This window comes from Ambystoma mexicanum, chromosome 5q (assembly GCF_040938575.1).
Source record: "Ambystoma mexicanum isolate Mex_15411 chromosome 5q, UKY_AmexF1_1, whole genome shotgun sequence".
NCBI lineage: Eukaryota > Metazoa > Chordata > Amphibia > Caudata > Ambystomatidae > Ambystoma > Ambystoma mexicanum.
In genome coordinates this window covers 499357113-499371609 of record NC_090933.1, presented here as the reverse complement: position 1 = coordinate 499371609, position 14497 = coordinate 499357113, and the positions used below count along the sequence as shown (strand labels likewise).

The window sequence follows — 14497 nt, the reverse complement described above, 5'->3', positions numbered from 1 at the left end:
TGTGATGAATCCACTGGATTCTTCACGGATTTCCCCAGTGGTAACCTCCTCCCATGTGGCCAGGGTACGGGAGCCACTACCTGATCCTGGACCTGGGGGCGGCTATATGAGGGAGGATCACATGAGAGGAGGAATCCATCTGGGAGATGCCATGGCTTCATTGGATGCGACATGGTATCCCCCATTTGCCTGTGAAGATGACCCCTTAATACCCGCATGGCCTATTGCCCTACATCTACACCCCTTGGTGTGGAAACTAGAGAAACCCTTTCCCACAACTGTAGATCAAACTTCCATCCTGGGTCTAAAATATGGAAGATCCAAGACCACCTTTCCCAGTTCTAATTATTCACCATATAGAACTGATTTATCCTTTAGAACTGTTGAAAGTAATTTTCCAAGTAATCTCAATCTCCCAACAACAATGGACTCCTTTTCCCACAATCACCCAAATCCTGGCATGAGGAAGAGGGAAAAACCAATGCAGAATAAGATGAGCCACAAGCTCAATGAGCATTCTATTTCTTTTCCAAGTGCTCCTGTGTGCAGGAGATTTAAAGACTGGAGGCCAAGTCATAGAGTCTGCTGGTGTTTGGAAGAAGAGGTCTCATTGTGAAGCTTTAAAGCACGAACTAGTTTGGTGGAGCAGAGCAGCTCACCAGCAGGGCAGAGGAGAAATGCTGCAAGGGCATGTCGCCCCTCAGACACACCATTCAGTCAAGAACTTCTGGGTGTATGGCAGACATGCCAGGAGCAAGTGGTAAACTGTTGGGTGTATGGCAATCGCAGAAAGCAGCATTTTACCTATCAGGAACTGGACCGAGACTGGCATGCTGAGGCGAGGCTACTGGAGACACTGGAGCGAATCAAGAGCAGTCCAGAGAGGAAAGCAGGCTGTACACATTTACTGCTTGAGCAAGACTGGGGCCGAGAATGCCAACAAGGGCCGGTGAGTCAACCCAAACACAGTGGGGCACATGGCGTTTCGGCGACCGCATCAAATACAAACTATAATAATTAAAGCCACAGAAAGAGAGAAAGTAAAGAGACTGAATGAGAAACAAGTAAGTATATTACAAATAAGGCTCCTATCAAGATATGATTGTATGGAATACAAATATGTGGGGAATCCAAATCGAATGATGTATCTAGGAGAAATAATTTACCATAAAAGGTGGGTATACACAACTGTGGAAGTAAGAGGAACAACGTGTAATTACAAGAAGCCCTGGCAGGAGAGTTTACCAGGGAGTTGCAAGTGTACAAGGTGTCATAATAAGAGATGTAGAACTGTATTTACCAGACAAAAGGAACTTTTTTGAAAGAAGTGGAACTGCAAAGCTATCCAGCTTTGTAAATAAAAGTACTGTTGTGAGCCAAGAAAGACACAAAGAGCTGTTTAAACAAAGAATAATTTGTCTGAGGAGAATTCCAGGGGAAGGGAGCCACCCCTGGAGCCAAGCGTTTTCACCCTTGGAGAACATTTGTGTTGGAGCGGTTTTATTCTTCCTTTCCGAACTCTTTTGCAATCACCTAAGGTTAAAGACATTTCCCTTTTCACCTTAAAGTTTAGTTTACAGTGTGAGGGTCATAATAGAACCTTTGGGCACAAGGACAGTTTTGATTTTGACATCCTGACACAGACAGAACCATCATTTTTGGAGCAGGGTCAGAGGGCCCTTTTCCCAACCCTTTTGTTTTCAATAAAAGTCTCTAAACAAAAACATGACTAACTTGTGTCTGAGTTTCATTCCTGACCCACCACAGACCTAACTGGGACAGACTCTCCCTTTGGGTACACACTCCTGTTCCACTGTGCAACTCCCTAAGCCATTCCCTGTGATGGTATACATAGGATAAACCGATGTGCAAAACTCAACCACCTTTATAGGATTGGCTTAAGAGAGAGAATCTGTCACTTTAAGAAAAAACTACCAATTGACTGCGACAAGGAGGCTAAAAATAGAGGCCATGCAGAACAGGGAGAGAGACGTGTACACAAGCATGGGAGTGTTAGGCAGAAACCTGTGCAGTTCCCTCTGGGACCACTGCAAAAGATTTAGGACTACAGGTGTTTGGCAGTAAACCCACTTGGTAGCAGTCTGTACCACACAGATTCACTTGCTAGCTGTGGCTGAGCAGTTAGACCTCCCTCAAGAAGAGTTATGCAGTATACAGAGTATTCACAATAGGTCAAGAGCACACAATAGAACAAGTAAACACTGACCAGGGCTTGGTGTAAAAGATATAATTATTTATTTAAAACCACATCTAGAAAAACACACAGGCACTAATAGTAAGCAATTCAAAAACACGGTCACTAAAAGATATACACTCCCTTAAAAGAATATTAGACAAGTCTTAAGTAAAGCCCCACTTATTTTCAGACAGCGGTGAGCGCTTAACGTAGATGGCACTCTAATAGTTCGTTTTAAAAAGGGAGAGAAAAGCAGAGGACAATTTGTAACAGATCCCAACACTTTTACAAGAACAGAACAAGAGAGAAGGCAAAATAAAACCGTGAATTCAGAGTCAGTAGGCCGGATCCACTTTAAAAGGATCGAAACGAAATGTGTCCAAGGTCACACGGTTGCAGCGCACAAAAGTCTTGTAATGGTTCAAAAAGGAGTTGGATCAAAGAAAGGGACCAGTTAGAGGGTCAAGGCGGCCAGCCCAGTCCAGAAGGTTACGGAGTTATTATTACCTTGTTGCAATCTTAAGAAAGGGAGGCCTGGCGGACACGGTACCTTAAAGTGGTGAGAACGCTCCAGCGGGGGCAGTTGTTACTGGCAGCGGATGCAAGTCGGTGCTTCGCCCGGGGGAAGAGAGGATCTCGTCGTGGAGCAAGACAGGAGTCTGTTGCACTGCCAGGGAAGAAACCAGCCGTGGAGTTTCTCAGGTACAAGGAGCGGTCCGTTGGTTCGCAGTTCAGTGGTGAGTGGCTATCCGGCTGTCGGGGTGCTTGGCACGGGCAGTTCGACCACAAACCGGGCTGGGGTGCGAAGAAAGAAATGTAAACTGGTTGTGCCCACCAGTTAGGGGAAGAAGCCTCTCCAGCCGGGAGATCTTCTCTGTCGTCGGGAAGTGATGAGTCGGTTCTGCAGGGCTCCACCGGTGGTGTCATCGTGGTAGGTCGGCTCAGCTTCTCCCTCGTCGGATTCGCAGGTCCTGTGGCGACTTCTGAAGTTGCAGTCCCCAAAGCCCTGCTTTTATGCAGAAAACCCCCATTCACTCAGCCTAGCTGTCAATCAAACATGCTAAGTGGTGAGCCGGCCGGCTCACCACTTGGGCCAATCACACAAGAGTGCGACTTGAGTTACCAAGGTAACTCAGTCCAGGGTGCCTAAACCCCCTCCCACACCTCCTGTGGTACCCAGACAGAGTGGCACCACTTTTGGAGGCTTCTGTGGAGAAGCCCGCCAAAAGGTGGAACAAAGGGCTCGACTTGGGTTGGAGTCACAGAAGAGAACACAAACGCCATTTTAGAATCGAGTCTTGGCAAAAAATACCAACCGTAGAATTAATATTAAATAAATAAACCGGCGGTATGTTCGAGGCTATGAGAATTAAATAATTAAAGTTGGTAGCCTCGAACAATGGGAAAATCCCATAGGATAATATTCGCGGTCGAATATAAAAAAGTAGTTTCCACTGCCACCAGCCAAAACTCGATCAGGGGGGATGGAGACGTGCCCCCTCGACTAACAGACCCCGGGGCAATCGAATTGCCCCGACCAGTACGTCCACAATATGATGGTTTGTACTGGTTTCTGTTAATAATTTGGGACTAGTAAAGACAATGGTGACTTTACATGCCCTGGGAGACGGTAGTCAGTCCCAGGGTATGGAGTCTATGGTGGGGTGTCACTATGACACCCCTGTGTTACTGCACGCAGGGTGCTGTGTAACACACATAGGAAAAACACATGAGACCCTATGGAGTAAAGGACCCCATAGCCCATAAAACACATTACTAGTCAAAGGAATACCATAAATCATGTCCAAGAGTGGGAGAAAGAGTCTCACTCTTGGCAGGAGGAAAAAAACAAACTCCAGAAATCCAGCAAAGCTGCTGGGGGACTCACTAGGTTAGGAAATTCAGCCTAAAGAGAGAATTCTCCCTAACAGGGAGCCCCGCTGGAAATGCAACATCCGACAGTAGCAGAGCAGATTAGAGTCATGGAGGCTGCAGAGTTCAGAACTGCTTTGCGCTATATAGAGACATGCTGAAGCACCAGTGCATGAAGGACGGAGGAAGCTGAGGGGAAGAGAACCCTGATTCCGGTGGTGGTGCGACCACAGATACTTTGTGGTGGGCAGGTTGCCCCATCAATAGCACTGACACCATCCAGCTGAGAGTGCAGCAACCTGTCCATGTATCAGAAGCGATACTGGGACAGAGAGCAAGACGAGCATGCCGACGAGAGCAAGCCAAGCCGGCAAAGAAGCTGGAGAAAAGAACCGGTCCCGAGCGACTGCAAGCTCCGTAGACGCTTCCTGTAAGGAGAGAGGCAACTGGGTGAACGGGACGACCAGGAGGCCACAGGGGATTTGTTATAATTTGAAAGGAACTCGTCCTAGTGAAATTGATTAAACTCAAAATTTAGAATTGAACAACTTGAACTATAGTAGTCTGAGAAAGAGAATCCTGAGTGGTCCTGAGAAAGATGTAATTAAAACTGGGATAAGGTTACATGGGAAGCGGGAGATGAGGCACGATTATGTAAGAAAGTCTGAGTATTGCCTATGTGAGAGAAAATTCTTTGAAGTAAAGACAAGAGAAGCCTATGAGATAAAAGAAACGGAAACAGAAAAGGTACATCACCTAGGAGAGTATTTCTGTCACGGGCCTCGCCCAAAACCCCCTCTGGCAAACCCATTGGCCAGGTGGAGTCAGGACTCGGGCCTCTAAAGCCTGGCATCCTCTTCAAAAGCCCTCATGGGGCCAGTCGTGGCACCTATGGCGCCAGGCTCATACACCATGAAAAACAATGTGCTTGGGAACTACTTTATTGTATTGTCAGCCAACATGAAGGCATCCACATAGCTTGGTTCCTAAGAACCAAGCTATGCGGTCCAGTGTTTTGGGTGTAGATAGCTTAGGGACTACTTTACCTGGACTATTTTATTGGGGCTATTTAAAGCACATCCGAGCAAGACAACACGCTTTGCGTTACTTTGCAGCTTGCAACGTGACGCTCACCGTGTCCAGCTATTCCCTCGAACCTCGGAGAAGCAGAACCTGCAAGGAGACAAAAGGAACATCATTAGTAGCAGCATCTTACCTGAAGTCTTCATCGTTAAACACTCGCAGCTACTGAGAACAGCTTCCTCGAATCGGTACGCCTCCCGGACAGAACGACCTGAAACGGGAAGATAGAGGCAACTTTAAAGAAATAGTAGACACATTTATAAATTACGAACTGCTCAAAAGGCTTACCTGGCTGGTCGCCTCTCGGCTGGCACCAATCCGGACATGCCACTCACGCTTAAGAACGCTGTGACCTACAAGGAAGGAAAACACAGGTTAGCAAAGGCAAGACTTTGCAGCGCTGCGCATAGCGCTTACTTACCGCATCATAGCGCTCTTAATGCGCCATCATTTACCAGTTTGGCTCAACCAAGCCAGTTCACAGCGCTGAAGCTCCACATACCTAAGGGAGAAAAAAGAGACATTTTAAACAAAGAAGGCATGCAGGATAGCAACAAAACTAAAGAACAGCAATAAGACCCTACCTGAGCAATATAAAACGGGCTGGCGTCAGTGAAGTAACTGGATCGCACTCGCCCATGAAAGAAAACGCGCCCCTGCAAAGAAGGCAGGACGGAGAGCAAGCCTAATTCTACCACAAGGTGAGGAGAGGGTGCCAGAGGGACTGAAATCATACGGGGGTGGAGGGAGGATAGTTACCCCAGTCGGTCAGTCTTGAACACAGTCCTCCTGTATTTTCAGGCAGAACATTCCCCGCAGACCACATCAGGCAAAGCTGAGAAGCATACCAGCGAGTAACCCGGCTGGGTGGCGTCCCTGTGGATACCAGGTGAGCCTGACAGATCTTACCAATATGCAGAAGTCTAAACAGCCTAGAGCCAAAAACAGTCCAAGCAAAGACTTTTGGAGGACAGTACATCAAGATAGAGGACGAATCAAACATATTGTGAGATAATTACAAGACTTGGTACAGAAGGGTGACCAGAGACTATTTCAAGTTTGGATATTGAGAGGAACTCTGAAAGTTAAAGTTCATTATACCATCAGGGGAAGGGAGTCCTTCTCTTGATCTTAGTTTATTAGATTGGTGGTAGGATCAGTTAGGGTTAGAGTTTGAACAGCGGATTTTGTTACTTTGGACGTTTCCTGACGACTGACAAGCAACTTAGCTATTCGTATAGGGAGGAAATACCCACTAGTGTTAGCGACAGATAGGACTTATTCCTATTATTTTATAAACATATATTGGAAATGTCATCAGTGTCCGCGTCCTCCTTCTGATCCGTCACAGTTGGTATGGGGGGGAATCATCTGGCTACTCATCACGCCTCATGCCTGATGCATGGAAATGCCAGGTGAACCGAAACATACCTGGTCTTTTAAGAAATGCCCAAGACATAACACTGCCTGTCAACAGCCCAGAATTCCCTTCACCTCAAGCCCCACGATTAGAATATTCTGCAGTAGGGATAAAACTGCTTAACAGTGCGGAAAGACAGTGTATACATTCCTGCAGGATGCCATACTCTGATTGCTGCTTACTGTTAAGATGGATTTCTGAACTCTGACCTGGTGGGCAGAGGTTCAGAAGGTCAGCCTAGTTTTTTGGAACAGGGTAACCTTCTGGACAATCCAGACCAATCAAGGTAGCATTGGCGGCGGTCAAGACTAGGTCTCAGGAGTGGTGAGGGTGACTGAAAGACCTCAATGAGCACACAGGTGTATATATATCAAAAACACAAATACATTTATTCAAGGCCTTAGATTTTCAACACAATTAACAGTAACACTTTTAAACTAACAAAATCCTATTCAAATACATATATACAAGACCAAGAGGCCTAAAGGGTTAATGCACAAAATGGGTCCACACCTAAAAAGGAAAGGAAGCAGGTAGTGCAAAGAGTCTTTAGGCACTTCTGCAGTAATCACAATCCTAACTGAAAGGCAGTCCAGTCCCTAAGAAGAGGGGAGCCTATTGCTCAAATGTACTTGCAATGCTGGTGCACGCGGTAGTGCAGATAGGCGAACACGGGGTCCCTTGTAGGGTCGGTAGCAGCATAGGAAGGTGGGTGAAGCGATGCAGAATAAGTTCCCACTATTTGTAGAGGGTCTATCCAAAGGGGCAGAACAGGTTCCAGGAGTTGGGAATGGTTTGATAGCTCAGGCTATCTGTGGAAAGGAGAGGTGCCTTCAGGGGCCACTCATGCATAAAAACAGGTGAATGCGCTAGGGGCCACCGGTAAGGGTTGTAAGTACTCACGGACACCTGGCGCACTACAGACCAAACTTCGGCAGTCGAGTCCACTTCGGTTGTAGGTTCAAATGCAGCAATTGTGCGACTCTGTGGCTTTCAGCAGCAAAGTTATAGTGTTGATTCCCAAACGGGACAGTGGCGATTTCTCCACTCCTGGTGGATGGATCAGGCCAGTTTCACTGTAACAGGCTTCAGGGGCAAGAGGGGGCACAGCAGCGCACCTGCAAAGGTTGTCACCACGGCTGTGCGACACGGCAACCGTGTTCACTCCGGATCAGACTCTCTCTCATTACTCCAGACCTGGGAACGCCAAGTGTATGAAAATCGGTGTGAGAGTGCCGTGAACACAGAGCTAGCGATGCACCAAGTTTCAAGGGTCTCCTCGAAACAGCAGCGGTGTCGGGGGGGGGGGGGGTCCTGCGCAAGCTGGTCAGCCCATTGGTTGGCCCAGGGACACTTCCGAAAAGGCTTACTTGCAGGGATTGATGAAGGTGCCGAGAATAGTTAGTCCCACTATTCCAATAGGTCGAAGCGTCTTTGCAGACCTTCTAGTTCGATCAGATGTAGAGGAGTCCAGCGGGACAACAGCAGGCTTACAGTGCCAAACCTTCCAGCGGGTCACCAGTGGTTTCTCGACTTGGCTTCTTAGTTTCAGGATACTTGGATCCTATCCCTTGTTCAGTGAGAACTCAAGAGATCGACATGGTATGGTTGTTTGGATCATTCTCTTATCCAGAATCTCTTTCGCGCCAAAGCTAAGAGGACACAATGGGAGATCTGCTCACATACAGGCACACCATATGTGGACCAATCATGGATCAAGTGGTCCCAGTCATTCACAGCACACCAGACTCGCTGGCACCCAGGATGTGTATTGGAACCAGACAGTCCAACCCACACCCTGGAAGCACACACACAAGGCATGCAGAAGCCCGCGAAAGCTTGAAGTTTCGTGGGAGAATGCATGCCCAAATAAGGACTGACCCGGGTCGGCTCGACCTGGGGAAGGTGAAGAGACAAGATGACCAAAGGATAGGACAAAGAACCTTGTGGCATGGCCATTTTGGAGCCAGGCCACCTAATACGTGCCAAACACAGTAAACACGGCTTACCTGGCAGGAAAGGGTTAACATTGCATGAAAAGATAAGCTGCCACCAGCCCTGTCCAAGCACTTCTAAAAAATCCTTCGAGGGTGTCTAGGGCCTTTAGAAATGACAGGAAGACCCAAGTGCACTGTACTGTAAGATACATTGTGCACTTGCAACATGTTGCAACATTGACATGGTCTAAGGGAAACAAAGTCTCACAGTACTGACTGTCTTTTAGGGCATGTCAGTTTCCTCATAACAAAGTGAGCGGAAAAACCCAGAGGAGCGCAGCAGAACGATGTGCTGCACTGGCAAAGTCAGACTATGGTTCAAAGCCGTAGCAAAAAGTTGGGGGGGGGGGCACACAACTGGAGGAAAAACTTCACATACATGGGAATCTTTCCTAACATTTACTCAGTCTGCAATGAACAGAGCTCCAGCATGCCTCTGCATGACTGGAATAGCATTCAAGATAGCAGAATGACACTACGTGGCCTCAGTCTGCAGGAATACAGGAGAGCTGTGCATCACTATTACAAACACATGAAACAAAACTAATTTTCAAAGTGAACCAATCACAAATGAACTAAGGGCATTATACAGCATAGCCTGCACCAGTTTGCAGGAGTCTGGGACTATAAAAGCTTGCCAGGGAATACCATGGGTTTGGAAGATTGTGTACAAGAGTGGCAGTGTCGAGCTAGGGAGGGGGGCTGAAGGTGCCTGGAGAAAAGGAGGGGATGAGGAAGGGGTGTTAAAAAAAAGAATACACAAAAAAAAAGGTTTAGATGTGGCTCAGAGCTGTAAAGGAAAAGTGGTAGAGGAGGAAAGATGTACAATGAAGGAGGAGAAATTTGAAGAGTGCAAATGAGGACACGTGTAGGAACATCGGGGCAGAAGTTGGAGAAGGGGGTGAAGTCGGAACCCAAAAATATAGAAAGAGAGAGGAAGTGTTTAACCCTGTATCAAAAAAAGGAACCTGGGGCAGGGTGGAGGTATGAGCATGTTACGAGCGATCAAGGAGGAAAGGGAAAGTGGTTTGATTGGGAGCAGTGCCAGGTCCCCATGCCAGAGAAGTAATCATCTAAGCCAACTGCCATGGAAGATCTGACGTGGGACCTTTCCTTCCTAAAACTCTGGGCTCCACTGGTCCATAACAGGGAGAGCAGCAAGCAGTTCTGAACCTACATGATCATCATTTAGGGACCCCAGAGTTGTGCTGGGAGGAGCTGTGAGCTTTCCAAAAGTTGAGACTATATTGTCAAGCGAACCGGCATCCTGAACGTTTTTCTTCAACCCTTTCAGATGGCCTCTTTTTTTGTGAATTTCTAATAAACCTCTGCCCGTTTTTGGATCCCACTCTGCTTCGTGACAATACCCATTTATTAGTTTACATGATTGTTACTGCTGACTGATGAACGCATTTTATTCTGTGTTGCATACTTTAAAAACACTAAACTATAGCACAACAGCATGGTTAGGATTCTTTAGACTGGTTATGAAAATATGCAGTTCCATTAACATTTAATTTGTACTCATTGTGGTTTAAGGGTTCTTGAGAACTTCTTATGGTATGGATCTTAGGATAATTAGTCTCCAATTTTCTTTCCAGATTTTAATGCATGGTGGAAGATGATCTCTGCGAGACGATAATGTTACGGAACTGTAATATTTAAGCTTTATAGACCAATATATATTACGAAGGTCTTCAGGACCCATCACTCCCGGTACAGCCAGGTGGAGGACGTGGTCTAAAAATCTATTATGTACCTGGGGTGAAGGGGAGCAGGGGTAAAATCGCAGTCTGCATGGAGCTTTTGCTATGATCTATCTGAAGTGGCTTAAGTTCCAGCTGGGCTGAGTCTGCCAGTGCAGCCCTGCAAGGCATGTGAGGGACGGTTGGGGGCGGTAAAGATGGAAAAACCATCCCCCGTCTGCCAGTTGTGGCCCAGCTAAGCTTTTGTATAAGGGGCCAGAGCCACCTCCCAATCCGATTAAGGTAAGGAGGGCAGGGTATTCTCAGTGCCTAGGTTGCATCCGTCAGGTACAGCCTGGCAAGGTGGGGAGCGGCGCTGATGGCAGGGCACTCAGCATGTTGGTCCCAACAATAAGATGGAATACCAGACCGAGAGCCCTGTCGCGGTGGCGGCAGGTTTCTCTGCGCGACACACACTCATCACGGGAGCACTACGCTGACAGCTGGGACACTAATGTGGCTGCAGGGCTCTCTCAAAGGAAAGTACATGTGTACCACAGCTCCTGCACTTTGCAATGCTATATTTGTATTTGGGCATTTATGGATGTTTTTCTTGCTTGCTGGTGTGTAACATTAATTAAAATAGTCTCACATTCATAACGTTGAATTGTTCTGAGTACCGTGTCTAATGATACCTATTGCTCTTCTGGGAGGGATTAAAGCCCCTTTACCAGTGTTGTTGTTAGGTAAAGTTTCTTTTCTCTCCCCAGAATGTGGGTCAGCTGTCACCCGATGGCCCTTTACCTCAGCTTCCTTTACCACATATTAACACTTCAGCTACAAGAGTTTTCTTTGGCCATGATCGAAGACCATCAGAAGGTTTGTGAAATTTCGAAACGTTTTATTTTTCCATGGCATTTTGAATGTAACTTTTTATAAAGCTTAAATACCCCTTCATTAATGAGTTTGAGAAAGTAAGTGTGCTATCTAATATGCCCATCTATAGCATTCTTGGTGGAATATTCATTGTGAGTGAATGCTGTGAGGGTGTGTTATGTATAAGGAGTCCATCTAAGCCACTTGAAAGTTGGCTGGCTTGGAGTCGGGCTGAATTGGTGTGGTGTTTACCAAGTAATGTGATGGTATATGAAGAATAAAGTAACACTCCTCTTTTGGTACCCAATTGTCTATTTGCTTTTACTGGAGTGGGCTTTAATTATTACATTTGAGACAATGATAACATTGTGGTAGGGGGGATCCATGGAGGCCAACATTCTGCCCCCAGAATGGTAACACCTGTTTACTTGATAACGGCTCCTAAGTAAGACTTCCAGCAAGTCAATATTAGTACATAACGCGTTTCTCGGGTGCAGGTGGCAGTGAGTGGCAGCTGGTGATTTTTATTGGAGAGGCATAAAAATGTTATGAATGTGCACGACCGACTGGTCGTAAGGAGAGAGCCCCAACCAACAAAAGGGTGTTTAGGGTTGCTCTCCCCCATGACAGCCTTTAAATGGGTTAAAATGGTGTGCATTAACCCATGAAAAGATTCAATAGATGCCAGGTGACAAACAGTGCATAGGAGCATTTCCAGGATTGCTTTGCCTTCATCACATTCCAGTATGAACATTATTTTCAAGATTGCTTATCCACACATAACACTCATGTTGGCTTTTCTCATAATGCCAGTAAAAATACTATGTCCATTTTAAGAAAACCTGTCCATACTAGCGGCTGCACCAATGTAGGCCAGTATCCCCACCTAAGAACTCATGTTTTCTCTGCTCATATTGCCAGTGGAGTATTAAGCTTTCAGTTTGGGACCTAGAGATCCAGCTCCCCAGCCCACCCTGGTCAGCAGTTTGCATGCACACCCGTACACCCATACACTACAATATAAATCTGCACTCTTTCTCTCACTCGCCCATATGCCACAACATACACATTGCACTTGTTCTCCATCACATCTTCCCCCATATGCTACAATATGCACACTGCCCAATCATTCTCTCATTCACACGCGTACACTACATGATCTACACGGCAATCTCATAGACGTGTGCACATGTTAACAAGCACACTTACACAGATAGAGCCCTATGTATGCTTGCATACACTTAGTTTTTTTCATTAACTACACACCGCCTCAGCTCCAGCTTGGGACTACTGCCACGGCACACAGTTGTTGGATGTCCTGCTGGCTTCCCCACAACCACAGACCAGAATCGGGAAGAAGGGGGAAGTGTGAAACTCCTCTTACCTCCTGGTTTCTGGCATGTGCAATGCACTGTGAGGCGCCGATGCTCCCCTATACACGTTTTGGGCCTGCATTGTTCCAGCCTGCATGCCCACTGCGCCATGCAAGACTGAGGAAGCAAATTCCCTCTGCCTTGCATGGCCAAATTCAAAACAAAGAGGTGATTGCTGGAAGGTTTAGAATTAATCTTAAACCTCCAGATCATTGTTCTTGGCTTGACAAGCCATTACGGAAAGGGGCAAGACCATAAATCAGGCTTGGTCCCACCCCCAAAGGGGCAGTCCAGCCCCTACTGCAAAGTTAAATCCCTTCTGCAAGAGACCACAAGCATCCCCAGACATTTTTCGGCCTCAATGGGCGTCATCGGTGAGGAGTAGCTTGGGTCTCTAAACCCAGCAGGCATGGGACCCACATTTGGGCATACCCGTCCCACTCGGGCGATGATGCAAAATAAGGAGGTGATGGCTGGAAGGTTTAGAATTAATCTTCAACCTCTGGCAATTGCGCTGAGCAACCCTGCAGACAATCATGCACAGCCTGGGTACTGTAAGCCAAGGGAAACCACATGTCCCTAACAAGTAAAAGCCAGTCAAGGAGCACATCCTCAACTGCTTGCTGCAGCTGCTGAAGTTAGCTTTCAGTGTTTTCACTGGACTGGCTTGGCTCCTCCGTAACTGGTGTTGGTGGATCGGTGCCCCATCTCCCATTCTGGATGAGCTTTGCCAGGGATGAGCTGTCCTTGTCCCTGGCACCAGCATATAGGTAGCTGGTATTGAGTGTGAGGCAAGTAAAGGGACTTTGTTGGTAGCTGCTGGGAGTAGCATTTGCATAGCGCGTAGTGAAGGTCATGGTGTTGTCTGAGCAGCAGTCTATCTGTAAGGGTGAAGTGACCTGCAGACGGTTTAGTGTGTTCTTGGTGAGATAGCAACAAAATAGTAAGGCGCATATCAACCAAGTCTGAGACCTTGGGACCTAAAGAGCATAAATAACATCTCACTTCGAGCAGATTTGGATTTTGTCCTTGTTGCTTACTTTACACCGTGGCATGGACTTTCTCATTGTGGCTTTTCTCCCCGTTATGGTACTTGGTCAACCTATTGTGCATGGTCTGTCTTTCTCTTTCACTGTTTGTCTCTCATTTTCCAGCCTTTCTACCATTTTGATCCCTATGTTTGTTACTGGTGCTATGCAATGTGTCAATAAATAAAAGCTCATTATTCGTACACAATCACGATTTTCCTCAAATTTCCTTTATAAGTTCCATGTGAACCATTTTTCAGAGACCACAAACCAGGGCAGACAGCGCTTTGCATATAGTGGATACTTGAGCAAGTCATGGTTTTCATGGTCGGCACAATTCACAAGATTAACAGGACCTTGAAGGCGAGCGTTCCCAGCCAGCACGATCCTCCCCGCAATGAGAGACAATGACGGACTCTCCCAGGTTGGGAATAAAGCCAAGACAGAGTGCGGGTGAGCTTAAATGGGAGTTTATCAACCAGAATAGGGCATGCAAAGAACTCTGCAAACTCCGAGAGCGCTCTGTCTGACAATCGCAAAGACAGGCGTATATATTTACAAAAAAGTCATAAGAACCTACACACTATAGGGGCCACAAGTTCAATGGGATTGGGTGGCGACAACTATAGGTGCTGCTGCGATGTGGTTGGCCGTGGCTGGAGAACGTCACTGGTCAGCCTCGTGGGTTGGGCTGGGCCTGGCAGGTTGGCAGAGTTCATCCGGGCGGTGTTGTTGTGCCATCGCGGCCAGTGTCAGAGATGAATGTCTTTTCCTGACTTATTTGCCCTAGGCCATGCACACCGCAGTCATTCAGTCATTGCAATATTATCTTCTTTGGTAAATCTTCCAATAGGTTATTCTACAGGTTAATGCAACACAGGAGGAATTCACCTTGTGAGGGGTCTGATGGTCATTCGTCAGGGCAAGGTTACCAGTGTCCTGTTGACCGGGCCATAGGTTGAGGGG

General features: G+C 46.9%; 1 protein-coding gene across 4 annotated transcripts in view; it reads left to right on the top strand.

Moving 5' to 3' along the window:
* Window positions 1-14497, top strand: part of TRAPPC8 (trafficking protein particle complex subunit 8) — a 2435788-nt gene that overhangs the window by 1264205 nt on the left and 1157086 nt on the right. For all 4 annotated transcript variants that reach the window (XM_069620968.1, XM_069620966.1, XM_069620965.1 and 1 more), the window contains one exon: window positions 11025-11133. In XM_069620968.1, coding sequence (XP_069477069.1) covers window positions 11025-11133 — 109 coding nt within the window. The remainder of the gene's footprint in view (window positions 1-11024; window positions 11134-14497) is intronic.